The 16698-nt window shown below is 39.6% G+C and overlaps 1 protein-coding gene across 7 annotated transcripts in view; it reads right to left on the bottom strand.

Moving 5' to 3' along the window:
* ATP8A1 (ATPase phospholipid transporting 8A1) overlaps nucleotides 1–16698 on the bottom strand; it is a 233177-nt gene that overhangs the window by 74601 nt on the left and 141878 nt on the right. For all 7 annotated transcript variants that reach the window (XM_045056434.1, XM_045056433.1, XM_019829563.3 and 4 more), the window contains one exon: nucleotides 45–217. In XM_045056434.1, coding sequence (XP_044912369.1) covers nucleotides 45–217 — 173 coding nt within the window. The remainder of the gene's footprint in view (nucleotides 1–44; nucleotides 218–16698) is intronic.

Genomic DNA, 16698 nt, shown 5'->3' with positions numbered 1-16698 from the left:
AAGGTGCTCTTTAATGAAATCTGACAATATTAAGGAGAACTTACCTGCAGCAAATAACAGCTTTGCATGACAAAGCCAAGTCCAGGAAATACTGTCTTACTCCAAAAGTTAAGGCATACTTGAGGGTTTTCCCATCAATTATAAGAGCAAAATCATTCTCTTTTCGAAGAGCATCACCAAGGGTAGTGCAGTGGCGACTGAGAGTTTCCCTTGTTGCCTGTAAAATCAAACAAACACTCTCAACATTTTACTCCCATTTGTTCTACTAAGATGCCTTCAGGATGTTCAGCAACTACATTTAGTTATTTTTAGTGCTTTTCTGTTTTAAATTGCTTTCACCTAACTCCACTCATTTTATTCTCACAAAAGCTCCTCAAAGGAGACTGGACAAATGTTATCAGAAAAAATAAATTACTCCATTAAAGTCACACATCTGTGCCTACCAGGGTTGGGATTACAAATCACTGATTCCTCTGCAATCTTTGCTCATTATTCTAACCACACAAATCACAGTCCTGCAAAATATTTTCACTAAATTATCTTATTACAAAACAACAACACTGTCCTAATTTATGAACTAGTCAAAACTGCTTAGCCATGAATCCAAGGGAAAAGTTGAAGAATATAATTTAAATAACTTACAGTTATTTTTTCAGAATTCCTCAATGCTACTGAAACTTAATTCCCAGTAACCAAGAGGGGAAATGCAGTATCTGTCCTCTCTTGCCACTTCACAAATTGGTTTCTATAACTTTAATCATGATTTCATGATGCTGTATTTCAGTTAGGGATGGGGACATGTGGCTTGGTAATCTTGATGGATCAAATAAAAGAACCCTTCCCATCAATAAAGAGTATTAAAAACCTTTAGTATCAAGGAAAGCTTTGTTCACCTCAACTATACAGAGGGGTTGTATTTATCTCCCTCGTCAAGAACTGCTTTCTCAGCTCTTCAAAGGCAAAAAGTTTCAAGATATTTAGCTTCCCTGCCCCCCCCCCCCCGCCCCAAATCCTATAGACTCTTCCTATAACCTAATGGGGCCGGCTTTCTGTTTTACAAGAGTCCGAACACTGAGAAGAAACAGAACACTGGCTCTGCACAAGGAAATATAAGGAACAATTCCTCTACTGGAGTTGTTCAGAATGCTAGCCTGCAGTTATTTATATAATAAATACAATAAATATATATGTATATATATATTTGTACTTATTATGTATATATATACATATATGTATATATGTATGTATACACATATATACGTATATGTATACATATATATTATTATGTATACATATATACATATATATATAAAATAAAGTCTACCTTTAATAAAAGTACTTATAATTTTTATTGCATTCATGGGACATAATTATTGTTCCAATTTAAGAATGTGGCACTGTTTTTTCAGTTGCACTCACAAACAGGGAAGTAAAGACATAGGGAATTAAAATGTTTATTGGAGATTTCTGAAGGTGTTTCTGCATTCATATTTGAATGTAGTTCACACTGTGTTCTGGGATTTCAAAATCTGTTTATCAGAATAATATAACCACATTGTGCCATAAAGTAAGCCTGCCCAAATTTCCCAATACTGGAACTTCACTTAACGTCTCCCCTGTTCCTCATGATCTACAGTGACACTAAGGACCACCATGCAGCAGCATTCTCTACAAAAATTTTGTTTATACTTCACATCCAGGGGAAGTAGCTGTTTGAATTTACAGGCTTTATCCTCCTATTTCCTGCTAAAAAAATTTGGTCCAAGAGCACTTGAGAAAAGAAGGTGAAAATTTCAGAAAAATTCTGCAAACAAAATTTACTAATGACAATATAGATTACTCTAGATTGCCTTAAAAACAAATTAACAAAGACTAAACGAGCAAGTAAATGAATGAACTGAGAAAAAAGATAAAAATAAAATACTTAGCACATAGCACATACAGGGTTCTAAGGGCTATGCATATGCATACATTTAGTAAACACTTGTTATAACCCTATGCAGAAGGCATCATTGCTACCCCCATTCTGCAGATGAGAAACAGGAGACAGAATTTAACTTCCTTGCCCATGAACACTTGGCTACTAATGGGTGAAATCAAACTCAGAATTAAAAAAGTTCTGTGCTAGCTTGCCTTTCTCCATATAATCCAGCAAAAATAAATAAATAAGTAAATAAATAAATAGTAAAAAAAAAAGAATTAAAAAAAAACCCACCCCAACTTGAGACAGTACCAGACACAGCAACTTATAAATGGAATGCCCACATCATTCCCTCTGTTGTTTCCCTAGAGCTCTCATAATCTGTCTCTCATCTCGTCTTTAGTGCCAACAGAGATTTCTCTTTATAAAACAAATGTAAAACACAAACCACGTCTCTTGCTCTGAAATTTTTCTATGGCTTCCTACTGTTTACACGATAAAGTCCAAACTCTTAAATCGGCATTGAAGACTCTCTGAAATCTAGGCCCAACTAATTTTCATTCATATTTCCCTTCACAGTCTTGACCCCTTCATGCCGTCTTTGGAATGCCCTTCCCTTCAGAGGTTAGTCTATCACCTTCTAAACCAAGTTTATCCACTAAGCCCTCCCAGACTCGGCCCATGTGACCAAGTGTAACTCACTCTAGGCCAGCAAAGTCTTCAGTTCCTTGAAGGGAGAGAGTACGTTTAACCCATTTCTCAGCAGCAAACATATTGCCCATGATTACAAATGGTTGGGAATTGCCAATGTATTGAATGAAAGCACTGATAAATTCTGATTTCATTCTACTGGCAGCTCTTCAATTCCCTGTCTTTTATCACTTCTGATTTGAGAGTGAGTGAGCGTGTGCATGCATGCATGCATGCGTGTGTGTGTGTGTGTGTGTGTGTGTGTGTGAGAGAGAGAGAGAGCGAGAGAGAGAGAGAGAGAGAAACAGAGAGAGGAAGAGAGGGAGGGAGGGAGATCTTGTCTTGCTTGCTCCTTAATTTTTTAGAGAACAATCCATCACTTCAACAGTCTTTCAAACCAAGGCACTGATCACTAAAATGCCATTGTATTTTTTATGCTTTTGCCCATGTGACTCCTGGGCTGAAAACCCAAATGAAAGCTGAGGTAGAGCCCAGGAGAACTCCACATTTCCTTAAAGATCAGCGGTAGAGCAAGACTGAAAGTCAAGTGAGCCCTGAGCCTTGTAAGCTCCCGCATTAACTGAAGCCATGGGACGCGGTCCGGTGCATCCTCCTACTCTCTCTCCTTTTGAAAAGTGTTCTCTGACACCTTGAAATGTGTTGAGAACTGTCTTATTTGTAGCATTAGTACCCAATGGGTTTCCTTGGTGATGATCACAGATCTTCAGCAAATCAAAAGGTGTCAGGACATGTAATAGGGGCAACATTTCAGAAGGTGAGTCCAAAACTTCCCACTGTGAATTCTCCAGGCGGCCCACCTAGAGTGCAGGGCGACAACAAAAAGCTGCAAACATTTCCTTATTTTAGTTTATAGCTTTCTTTTGTAAGGAGCTCTGTTGTTGGCTGTTACATGTTATATTTTACTCTTATTTATACTGCCAGGAGTATTTTAAAATTATTTTATTTATGAAAGTTTATTGCTTCTCCCCTAAGCCTGGGAGCCATACTTTATGGCCACATTGCACTGAAGCTTATCTCCTGTAGCTAGAAATAAATTTATTAGTATATTAGCTGTTGCTTTGTTTTCTTTTTGGCTACTGGAGGGGGAAATGTTTAAACATTTAAACTTAGTGACATGTGAAAGTGAAAATATATAAATGAGAAGCTAAATCAGAAAAAGGATAAAGGACCACAGAGTAGAACAAAATGAAAGCTCTGTGATATCTCTTTATTCTACACAGTCTTATTTGTGGGCTGAAAGAAAAGGAGTGTGTGTTGCCATAACCATGGCTGGTGTGAAGTAAAGGCAATTTGGGGACACAGATAGGCGAGGGGCAAGGCAAGGGTCCAGGTACCTTACTCGGCAGCCATACAGGTGAGGGAGGGAAAGCAGGATTTGTGTGCTTTCCCTTACCCATATGGGTAAGTGTCCCTTACCCATATGGACACTCCAGTCAATCCTTCAGCTCAGCTCCCCCTCCCCTAAGCCCTGCACACAGCCAAGAGCTCTTTAGAAGCTCTTAGCCCCTGGACCTCCTGCCATGCTTTCCTGCCTCGCCAATTCACAGTTTAGGCCACAACCAACACTCTCCTCGGTTCTTAGTCTTGACAACATGGAAGGGAAAAACCACCTCACTACGAGGACAGGCTCTATTCCAGCTCTCTCCTCTCGCATGGGTGCTCATTACCACTGATCCATGCTTTCATCCATGCCCACTGCATTCCATTTTCCCACAGGCTACTCCAGACCCTTTCTGAAATCTCCCAAGATTCCAAATTCGGCCCTCGTCACGCCAGCCAACATCTATCTGCTTTACTGAGAACGTTTATACCAGGAAGAATTCCCTCAACTTTCCTTCCTCAACCTCAAAACTTCCCTTTACTTTTTTCTCCCTAATTTTTGAGGCAGGGGAAGAAATGAATTTTTCTCGCCTCTGGTCCCTCCACTTTTCTCCTGCATGTTCCTTCTCTCCATTGTCACTGTTTTTCTCCCTTTAGGACTGCAAACTAAAAACAGTGAACAAATAAACGACCATGGCTCTATTGCTCCTGAATCCTCCAGGTGACAGGGGTGCTACTATCTTTTGGACTGTCCACATACTTGTTTATACTTCTACAACACAGCACGATGTATAGTCATTTATCTCTTCGTCCCTTTGGGACTGAGGCCTCTGACAAAGAAATAAAGGCTTTGTAATGAAAGAATAACCAAATTATTAATGGTTGCAGAATACCTTGTGGGAAGTTACAATATTTTTTGTGTGACTATTTTGAAGATTGCTTTTGTTGAGTATACAACTCCTGTGTTTTATAAAACTCCAAGAATGTCTTGGATATTTTTTTTTAAGATTTTACTTTTTTGTAATTTTTTTTAAACTTTTTATTTATTACTGAGAGACAGAAAGAGACAGAGGTGTGAGCAGGGGAGGGGCAGAGAGAGAGGGGGAGATGCAGAATCTGAAGCAGGCTCCAGGCTCTCAGCGGTCAGCACAGAGCCCAACATGGGGCTCGAACTTATAAACCGTGAGAGCATGACCTGAGCCAAAGTCAGAAGCTCAACTGACTGAGCCACCCAGGTGCCTCAAAGTGCTTATCTTCTTATAGAGGAAATGGAGAACAAGGTGGTAGTGATGATCTAACATCTCTTTCTGTCTCATAGAACATAAATTGTCTAATAAAAATAATAAACACCTAGACTAGCTATTTCATGATCAAGCAAGGTTATGCAACAGTGGGCCAAGTAAACAATATTTATTTGCTTTCTAAGAAATATGCTTAGAAAAGAAAAAGAAAGAAAAATGTTTGGCAGATAATTAGGCCAGTAGAATTCCTCATAAAGATAACTCTGACCAGAAGGCTTTCATGGAGTTCTGTTTCAATCTTTAGGGGATAGCCTGGAAAAATAGGTAACATGTTCATATAATACCCTGCAATAAAACAAAACAAAACAAAACAAAACAAAACTAAAACAAAACAAAATAAAACAACAAACTTTAAGAAATCAGAGACTTGTAGCTTTATGGCAATCTTTTTCAGTGAACTCCTTGATAAAAACCACATAGGGGAGCCTAGACAATGAAATCTGACACAATTTTACAGTGAAACAAATTGAAAGCCCTGATTTGTTTGGAAAGTATCATAGCATGCAAGATGTCACTTCCATTTTGGCAAAAACTCTGCTTGGAACAGTCTAAAGAACCCAGAGGCCAGATGTGCAAAGAACATGCTAGGCCACCTAAGAACTATGTTTTTGATGGCCTAAAATGTAATGTTGTAGAAAGCAACTGCATAAAATAGCTCTTTTCAGCCATTTTTCTAGTCTTTGGTTTTTTTTCCTGATTCTTTTCAGAGGTTTATACATAGACAGTCTTACTTAGGAACATATCCAAGGAACACCCTCATAGAGAATGTGGAAATACCCCTAAGGAAAGGAAAATAAAAGCCTTTAGCCTTTGACTAGAAGACTAGTTGGCCAAATCTCACTAGCAGAGATGAGGTAAAGATTATAGATAAATATTCCAATATGCCAGACCTCATGGTGGTGACTTCCACACCATGCTCCAGGGCCATGGTTACTTACAGGGACAGTAAGTGATGTTTCATCACTCATCTACATCCCAGAGGGTATCATCAGCAAGGCCAAGCCAGAATGGCAAAAGCTAAAGGAAAGAGGTATATTTATTTATCACAAAGTATATGTTGGTGTTTGGGCGACTACAGACACTTGGCATTTATATTTCTTCCTGGGAATCTGTTAAAGTATGTGCAGGTCAAATGATAAACTTATGTTTTAAGGAGAATTCTATTCCCAGAAAGGAAAAAATGATATATCAACATTCTGAATTACACGTTGACTTTCAGACACAGTATTTAACAATGTATTTCATTGTTCTTGGATTTATTCTTTTCCTTCATGAGTTCATCACCGGTTAAGTGAAATAAGCATACGATTGGGGCTAATGATGAATCACACTTGGGAGACACACAACTCTCACCCTTGTCAGATGGACTGAAGTTTATGAAGCTTGTACTTCTTGGTTTAGTGGAAACACCACAGGTTTCTGTTTTCACTTGCTTCCCATAAAAAGGGCAAAATGCAACCCAACGCTACAGGAAAACACCTGCAGGGATCTTGCTGAACAAGGATGGCGACTCTGCTAAAACAAGATAATTTGCTGGAAGCTGGGCCACTGTAAACTTGTCAGCTGATGTGCAAAGTCACCAACTGATGCAGAGAAAGCAGGCATCAGTATACAATGTGCAAATGCACAGCTATAAAAAAGCAGACTCTTTTTGTCAGAAAGTCAAGGGTGGCCATGACGGTTCACAAGATACTTCTGGGCACTGATCACATCTGAAGCAAGACCACGAAGCCACGTTGTAAAGAACTAACATTCCAGAAGCTAGAAGGCAATAATATGGTATCAGAATGTCACTGTTCTGCCCTTTACGGATATCTTTATTCGTAGGTTACTTTACTTCTTGGAATCAAACTTTTCTCATTCATGAGATTGGGTTAATATCTGTTTTGTAGGGTTATGGTAGGGACAAAATAGCTCCTTTAATTGTGAGTCAAGCACCCAACCCAGTGCTTGGCTCACAGCTGACATCCAAAAAGACTAGTTCTTTCCCTTCCTCTGACATTAGGTTTAATGGAGGTACCAACATCTGATAAAGAAGGATTTTCAAAGTGTCAAATACTGTACAATATTAGTACAACACAATTAATATCATGAGGAGAATTGTAAGTTTCCTTTTGAAATTTTCCACTGGCAATTTATTTCAATCCACTTAACATTCAACTCTACCAGCCACTTCTGCCACATGAAAAGTATCTGGAAATCTGTCTTGCCCTCAACTCTAGAAAAGTTAGCATTACTTCTTCACATACAGCATTTGGCTCTTGCTATCTGGTAGGATGATGCATATTTATTTATTTATTTATTTTTAAACATTTATTTATTTTTGAGACAGAGACAGACAGAGCATGAATGGGGGAGGGTCAGAGAGAGAGGGAGACACAGAATCTGAAACAGGCTCCAGGCTCTGAGCTGTCAGCACAGAGCCCGACATGGGGTTCGAACTCACAGACCGCGAGATCATGACCTGAGCTGAAGTCGGCTGCTTAACCGACTGAGCCACCCAGGTGCCCTGGAAGATGACTATTTATATAACTAAACTAATTGTTTTTCTTTAACAAATTAGTTTGTCCCAATCTGATAAACTGACTTGGCGTTTTTCTGTGTGTGTGTATATAGATGCCCACATCAATATATATGTTAGACTTTAAGCTCCCATAAAGAATGCAAAATTATATATATGTAAAGTTACATGCAATAGCATTAAACATGCAAATGTGCTTCATAAATACTAGGTTTAAAATAGCTAATGATAAAGAAAACACACAGGCTGGGGCGCCTGGGTGGCTCAGTTGGTTAAGCGTCTAACTCTTGATTTTGGCTCCCATCATGATCTCATGGTTCATGAGACTGAGCCCTCCATTGGGCTCTGCACTGATAGCGTGGAACCTGCTTTGGATTCTCACTCTTACCCCTCCCCCTCTCATCCCCCCCCAATAAATATATATATTTTTTGTAAAAGGAAAAAAAAAAACCCACAGAGGCCTTGCTTTGCTGGCATGTTCTTAAGATATAACACCATAACTTTATAGATATGTTTTGTTTTTTAATAGCAGAAAAATAAATATTTCCTGGGGGGGGGGTGAAAAAAACCTTACTTTAACTTGCTAAAGGTCTACCTTTTAAAACCTATTAGAAGTTAATTTAAAATGTCAAATAAGAGAATATATATATAAGAATCTTAAACTAACACATACTTTATTAGCTGTTTTTGTGGTTTGTGGCCTCACTTCATCATCATTTAAGCCATGAGGTATTTACAAATTTATGGTCAAATAACATTTCATTCTTTCTCTACTTTTACACTTTCCAAATGTTCACACCCTCAAATTACAAATTAACAGAACATTCCAAGAACATTCTTAATAATACATTATGACCATATCAAGTATGGACAATGTTAGCAAGTTCTTAAAGAGTGAGTTATGACTCCCATAATAGCAACATGGATAAACCACTGGGTGTTACTTATTTTTCGACAATGTGTTATTGATTCAGTGGAACACTGGACCGTCCATATACGCCTGTATAACACATATATCCACTATTCCACTGGCTACTGCTGGCAGCAGTAAGTTGTAAAGAATGTATGCCTGAGAGTAGAGAGAAACTACATTTATATATAATTGGTCCATTTAGTATTTATTCCAGTAGAATCACCAGCATTCTTGGACATAGTTTTTGACTAAAAAGCTTTGGTGTTTTTAAACTCCCAGACTATATGAGAACATAACCCTAAAAAACGTATTTGTATAGAACCAAACTAATGTAGAGTAATTTTTCCAAAGTGGATAAGGGCAGACAGAAGGTGAAATCATTAAAAACATATGGTCAAAGAGGTCCTTCAAAACCGCTTAGTGGAAAGCAGCCAAGGGAATGCATTTAATCAATACATATTGCTAAATATAATGAAGAGGGGAAAGAGACACACAAAAAATTCCCATGCTTTGCTGATACACAGGTACGGGTTTTCCACGGTGGGAATACATATAAAACACTGTAACTGAGGAAACAGTCCGATCTCCCAGCAGGGTCACGTCATCAGAAAGGTTAGGGGTCACAAAATGGAAGGTAAGAAGAGGACATTGTGGCGCTGGATAAATTGCTCTTGGCCCCTGGGCAGAGGTTTGGGATGTGGGATTATGATCGGTTCCATCAGGCAAATGACTCCTTATGAGGCATCTAGTCTCACTTGGGGTATGCTAGAGAGAGAGAGAGAGGCAGAGAAGTGTCGAATCTGGGTCTGAGGCTACGGTTCAATGTTGGGGTATGGGCACGCAGCAAAGAGAAATCCAGAGAAAGGAAGGAAGAGTGAGGTAGGGGATATAATTATATAATTTAAATAGTTTTGTGGATAAAGGCTTTTACCCAAGTTCTCATGGTAATTATTTTAAACCACCACTGAAAGCCTCCTAAACACTTATTTTGAGCTTGGTATTAAATATTCTCTGGTGGCGGCAGTGACTTAAACACAGAAGGAAGAATTCTAGAGGAACTCGGTCGGCAGACATCCAGTCTCTCATACTGCCTTCGATTCAGCCAGGAAGAGGATGCTCAGAACATACAGCAGCCTTTTTTTGGGGGGGGGGGGGAATATGCAAATTACCAAATCAATGGTTTGGAGAAAGTTAACAACCAGGAATCCTGTGAGAAATTGTTACCCCACAAAGAAAGAACCACAAAGAAAGCTAATGTTGGGTCCATTTTCCTAATGATTTGAATTAATTAATATAGGAATTTAGAAGAATCATTATCTGCTGTATATTCTCAGTGCAAACCCCAAATCCATACCATTTCCATTATTTCATAGGTACATTCAATAAAGTCTTCCATACAGTCATTGTGTGAGTACAATGAAATGTAGTCTTTCCCGAGTTCCATAAATACAAGATGCCCAAATGCCACAGTTTTCCAGAAGAGCATCTGTCTTTCAGCTGCTTTGTAGTCCTAGTGGTGAGTGGGAAAGGAGGTAGGAACAAGGTAGAGGGACAAGGCAGAAAACGTGGGGGATGCCTCCCAGAATGCTTCCTCCTGTGACTGAGTCTCCGCTGCCACTGGAGAAGGTATGGTTATTTAAAAACAAAAGGAAAAGGGGTGCCAAGGTGGCTCGGTTAAGCAGCCCACTTAGGCTCAGGTCTTGATCTCATGGTTCACGAGTTCGAGCCCTGTGTCAGGTTCTGTGCTGACAGCTCGGAGTCTGGAGCCTGCTTCAGATTCTGTGTCTCTGTCTCTCTCTGCCCCTCCCTCGCTCATGCTCTCTCTCTCTCAAAAATGAATAAAAACATTAAAAATTTAAAAAAAGAAAAAGAAAAAAATGGTTTTGGACTTAGAGCGGTCTAGATCGAAGTGCTGGATTCTGCACTTGCTAGCTGTGTGAACTCAAAGTCTCTGTATGTGAGACGAATTCTGCCAGCACAGAGCAGCAGAGCTAATGTAGGCAGATACGCCTGGCACATAGTAGGTTTCCTCTAACCTGTCAATTGCATGGTTGTACTGACTCATCAAAAGAAATGGGTGGAGATGCAAAAAAAGTCACAAGGCATGGCCTGCTACCCTCACAAATGACAACAAACTGTGGGGAGAGTGGCAGGGACACAAGGGTTAGAAAGCATTTATCTGTAATTCTAGGACTCAGGGAACTCTTGGAGGAGTTCAAATGTTCAGCCAAAAGAAAAGAGAGAGAGAAAGAGAAAGGGAGAGAGATAAAGCATATTCAGGCTTGCGGGTAGGAAGAATTTCTCAGGACAGAAATACTATGAATTTGTGAACGATTTCACTGAGGATTCTGCACAGCAGCCAAGATTACGGAGTTCTGTTTAAGGAAAGGGGACACATTTAATTTTTATGAGACCAAACAATGTGTTTGATGGAACTTTTTCAACCACACACTTCGGCTTGGGGCAGGCAGCATCTTCAATCAGAGGAAAAGAACAGATTATTTGTTCATATGCTCTTTTCACTTTTTGTAATGTTTACATTTTTTACTAACTCATTTCTTTCAAAAGTAACAAAGTTGGCTTTCTTCGCTGAGAGCTATTTGGAGGGAGCGGTGTGTCAGACACTATTTCAACAATCATCCTGCAATGGGACGCTATAAAAACGTAACTTTGCTTCTGATAGGGATATATTAACACCTTGAAAGTTAAACTAAGATCTTAAAATTTTCAGGCCCAAAAGCTGAAACAGCTTTGCTAATGGTGAAAGAAAATTCCCAATACTAACGCCGCCATGCTGGCAGCGGAGGAAAACTCAGTGTGGTTTAAAAGCTGCCTAAACTGGTTTTCAAAGCAATACAAAATGTATTGTATTGGACTCATGGGACACATCAAGACAAAACCTGAAGTAGCCCCAATTCTCTTTTGTCCCCCCTCCTTTTCTGGAGTCAAGTCAGTAACTTGCTTATTCTGGATTGCTTTCAGAGGCCATTCAACAGTGGCTGGTTCCCCAAACAGTGAGGTTTGTCTGCGTAATACATAGAAGTCGAGCTTAAAAGGATACAGATGACAACCTCACCATTTATGTCATGAATGTCCTGTAAGTTATACTTGAGGCTTACACGGTGTTAGAAAATCAAATTCAGCTAGGAAAAAAAAAAAAGGCAATCCCAGAAAGGGCTTTATTTTACCAAGGTGTTGAAAAATATATATTCTTAGGCTTGTTAATACCAAATGTGGTTAACAATTCATTTTCTGTACAATAATATATCAGTGAGGAAAAACACTGGTATCCATAATCAAACCTGGGAGTCGTATGTTCAAATTAAGGAGAGACGTTCAAGTAGTGAGAAGGACGGCTGTTTAAAATCACCTCTTAAGGGGCTGGGTAGGGGGGCACCTGGGTGGTTCAGTTGGTTAAATGTTTGACTCTTGATTTTGGCTCAGGTCATGTCTCATGGTTGCTGAGATCAAGCCCTGAGTGGGGCTCAGAGCTGACAACACAAAGCCTGCTTGGAATTCTCTCTCCCTCTCCACCTCTGCCCTGCTCTTTCTCTCAAAAATAAATAAATATTTTAAAACCAAATCAAATCAAATCACCTCTTACAGCAGCTGGCAAGAAGATGCCCCTCCCCCTCCACGCCCCGGGAATAATCATGCTAAAAGAAATAATAATTATTATGGTTATGATAATGGCCCATATTTTTAAGTGCTTACCAAATCTTGGTTGCTGTTTACAAGTATTTAAAAGGTACTGTTTTATTTAATCCGCACAATGTACCCCATAGATGGACATTATTACTATTTTTGTTTTATAAGAGTAGCTGGCAGCTAAAGCCCAGAAAAATCTATTTGCTTAGACTCTGGAATCCAAGTACTTTGATACATCCTCAAATGCTGATTAGCACTGGAGGTCAAGGTGAACTTTTAGAATGGGCATAATGGTATCTGCCTACTAACGTTGTCAAGTTTAAGTGTGATTGTTCCTATAAAGTCCTTATTCCAGTACCTAGTACAAAAAATAAGCTTCATAAACCTAAGCTAGCGTTTTTCTTAGGACTAGAACTATCCCGCAGGGGTAGCAGGGTTCTCTTTTCACAAAAAGTCAGAAAGCTGCATTTTCCTTTGGGATCCATTCACTACTTCCCATATATTTGGTGCTGACTCCTCATCAGGCTGAATGTGAATGTCTACAGCAGCATAGACTACCTAGAAAAACTGCCCGGGTGATCTCCAGGACAGGTAGGCAGGGATTCTCGGGAGTTCAACTGGAAAACACTGGAAGCCTTTTGACTATGAGTGTAGGAAATTATTTCTCCAAGCTCTCTACATACATATTTAACCATCATTCCTGTTAATTCAATAAATATATAGTAAATACTTTTCTCCTCTGCTCTTTTTTGTTTCCTAGGGAAGCCAGACAGTAGAAAGGAAAATGGATTTAAGATCCAGCCCTACCTCCCAGGACACATCCAACAACTGCCCACACAAAAGAAATGCTATAAGAAGGAGAGATCAAGGTTAAGGGTATATTATGTGAGGCTCAGAAAGATTGTTCTGGCACCTATAGAGTTAATGGCTTAAGAAATTATGGTCCTTCCCATTCACCCTAGACTTGACAGATGAGAACAGTGGAATCTGGATGTAGAGAGCTTTTTGTACATTTTGAAAGGCCTTAATTAGATACTGGGAGCTAAAGACAAATTGAGATTCCCTAGTTCTTAGCTCACATTTTTAGACATTTCCAGTTTTAGCAGACAGACTTTGAACAAATCATGACAAATTAAAGATATAAAAGCGATGCTAGAAGAATCCCTTCAAGCTAGGTCATTAAGTGGAAGGGGTTTCTGAGAAGTGGGATGTCTGCCCCCCTCCCCCATCCCCGGGAATAATCATGCTAAAAGAAATAATAATAATCATGGTTATGATAATGGTCCATATTTCCTGGGCATTGCTAAGGAATTACAGAAGAAGTACAATATACCCTTCACGCCAGGAATTTGAAATTCCTGCCTTTGCAGACCCTTAAAGAAATGTCTCATACCACGAACACAGTCAGAACTTCTAATAAAGTGATTCAAAGTAGCACAGTAAAAAATTATATAAGTATATTACCCAAATGATCAATTTATTACAAATATCTAATAGATTTTGATCAACTTTAGAGGATTCTTTAGAAAAATTTTTTCTTTTAAGTTTATTTTTGAGACAGAGAGAGACAGTGTGTGAGCAGGTGAGGGACAGAGAGAGGGACAAAGAATCCAAAGTAGGATCCAGGCTCCGAGCTGTCAGCACAGAGCCTGACCCAGGGCTTGAACTCACGAGCTGTGAGATCATGACCTGAGCTGAAGTCAGTTGCCCAACCGACTGAGCCACCCAGGAGCCCCCAACTTCAGAGGATTCTTTTTTTTTTTTTTTTTAATTTTTTTTTTCAACGTTTATTTATTTTTGGGACAGAGAGAGACAGAGCATGAACGGGGGAGGGGAAGAGAGAGAGGGAGACACAGAATCGGAAACAGGCTCCAGGCTCTGAGCCATCAGCCCAGAGCCCGACGCAGGGCTGGAACTCCCAGACCGCAAGATCGTGACCTGGCTGAAGTCGGACGCTTAACCGACTGCGCCACCCAGGCGCCCCAACTTCAGAGGATTCTTAATGGCGTGGACCCATGAAATTCTTACTTCCTAAACTAAGAGAAAAACATGATCAAGGTTCCTAACAAACTCTTTTGCTGACACTGTCAATGTTAAATGGTAGCTTGGTAGGTAACTGGGTGCAAGCACCCGGCTGTGCTCCGGGCAGCTGCTGGCAGGGGAGACGGCTCTTGCCATGAAGGAAGCCAGGAATGGGCAGATGCAGAAAAGTCCGTCAGATTTCCCTGTCAGATCTGTGGAGCAAGACTTTCATTCTGTATTTTCAACTGTGGTTTGGTTTTATATATTTACTTAAAGGTTTTAAAAATGCTGAACGGCCATTAATTTTTCAACACAGATAACTGTACTGAAACTCAAAATGAGAAAATTAGAAATCCAAGTAACTTTTTTTTTTTTTTGGACATGAGCTAGATTATGGGAAGACAAAAAAATTCCTTTACTGTGATTGCCAGGAAAAAGTCTTTTCTATTTGGAAACTCAAGAGCCTCAAATATAATAGTTTACTTATACAAGTTGAAAAAGAAGATTCAACTTTAAAATGTTAACAGTATTAGGAATATCTTGGTATAAAATTTGCACAGTTCATAGCACTAGGTATTACTTCTGCAAAAGAAGATCCACATTTATATCTTGCTTAGGAAAAAAATGAAAAGATGGGAGAATAAGGTATCTTTCATAATAAAAATGGTCATTATGCAAAACAACTTGCAGGCTACCGAAATAATATTTTTCTACAAAATTTTATAATATCTCTTTCTCGTACGTGCCATGCCCTGTACTAATCATGGCAGTCCTGTGCCAACGGTAACATTATCCTTGCTTTGCAGGCAGCAAAATTGGCTCAGAGCAGTTACCTAATTTCAATTTGCCCAGGGTCCCACATTCAGAATAGGGCAGAACTGTAACATTTAATGGAATAATTTAAGTGCGTTCGTTAAAACTGCCACTTGATGAAACATATACCCACAATCTATTTACTGTTGTATTATTTCCTGAGACATTACGTTCCTACTAAGTTTATTGCTTAAATGTTAATTATTTGTTTGTGCTGATGGAATGGGAATCCCATAGTGTATCCTCATCAGTACAATGTGAACACACAGGATGCTTTTCTTTTCCGTGACAATGGAAAATAAATAATGATTTATCTGCAGGTGTTCTAGCACATCTCATGATTTCCTTGAAATCTCAGCTGTGGATTTTATGACACAAGACCTGAAGGAGCTATGCAAAGTGATGTGTCCTTTCCTGCTGAGAAGCAAATGAGTGCACCAGAGAGGGTCTGACCCCAAAAGGCCAGATTTGTAAAGTCACCACTTAACTCCCTGGGAGAACAGCCTGCCCCTACCAGCAGGGAGAGAATGCATGGCGGTCCAGAGCTGGATAAGTGAGTGCTAATCCGTCAGCCAGGGTTTGCCTACGATTTTCCACACCACACTGTCACTTGAATTGCTAAGAACCTTTCTAACTACTTTACTTTAAAAATACCAGGTAAGATCCATTACTGCCAAATTTAAAACTGATATACAATATATATTTTTTAAAGGGAAACCCTTAATTGAAAATTACTCTGTGACTTAATTCTCAAGTGTTTATGGAGTACTTATGGGGTAGGCAGTCTGCTGGGCATTGAGAGAGGCTGGCAAACCAAAATACATAGACACGGACCTGCTTTCCTGAAATTGAGTATTCCCTTGAGAGTCCTAGCTATGTTTGGTCCAGTAGAAATAGGGAGTGCAGGTACCCCTTGAGGCAGTTATATCTTAGGGTTACCACTCTGAAAACTCCAAAATGCAAGTAAATGCCATTGGCTTAACAATACATGATGCAGCACGCTGACTATCTTCGGTATTTCCCTTTACTTTTTTATTCTTGAGATTACTAGTTCTATCACTCGATACCCGCAACACAAAAAGAACGTGCTCATCCCAGTTGGAGAAAAATTATGAAAGAGATGAAAACAAGAAGCGTTGCTGTCGTAAGCTACGTAAGACGAAAGCTTACATCCAGACAAAAAGGATCGTGTGACAGGTCAAGCATGGCTTGACATGCTTTTGCTTTGACGTCAGAGGTCTCACCTCTGACTTCTTTCAAGTGTCAGAAAAACCATCTACTACCTGTAACCCATGTTGCTGACAAAGGCCTACACGTCTACAGGGACTAGGAAAATGCTTCCATGGAGGCTCTTGTAATGTTGTGAACAACCATGACCCAGTTCTGGAGCCACTCGTGATGGCTTCCTCTTTCTCCAGGGACCACATGGGAGAAGTCTCCCTGAATTTCTCTCCCATAACATGGATGGCAATGGCATCCCCATCCTCTCTTACCTAACTCTTATCCTGGCCTGCTGCCTGCACCCCAT

Source organism: Felis catus, chromosome B1 (assembly GCF_018350175.1).
Source record: "Felis catus isolate Fca126 chromosome B1, F.catus_Fca126_mat1.0, whole genome shotgun sequence".
In the NCBI taxonomy this organism is placed as follows: domain Eukaryota; kingdom Metazoa; phylum Chordata; class Mammalia; order Carnivora; family Felidae; genus Felis; species Felis catus.
This window is presented reverse-complemented; position numbering and strand designations above follow the sequence as displayed.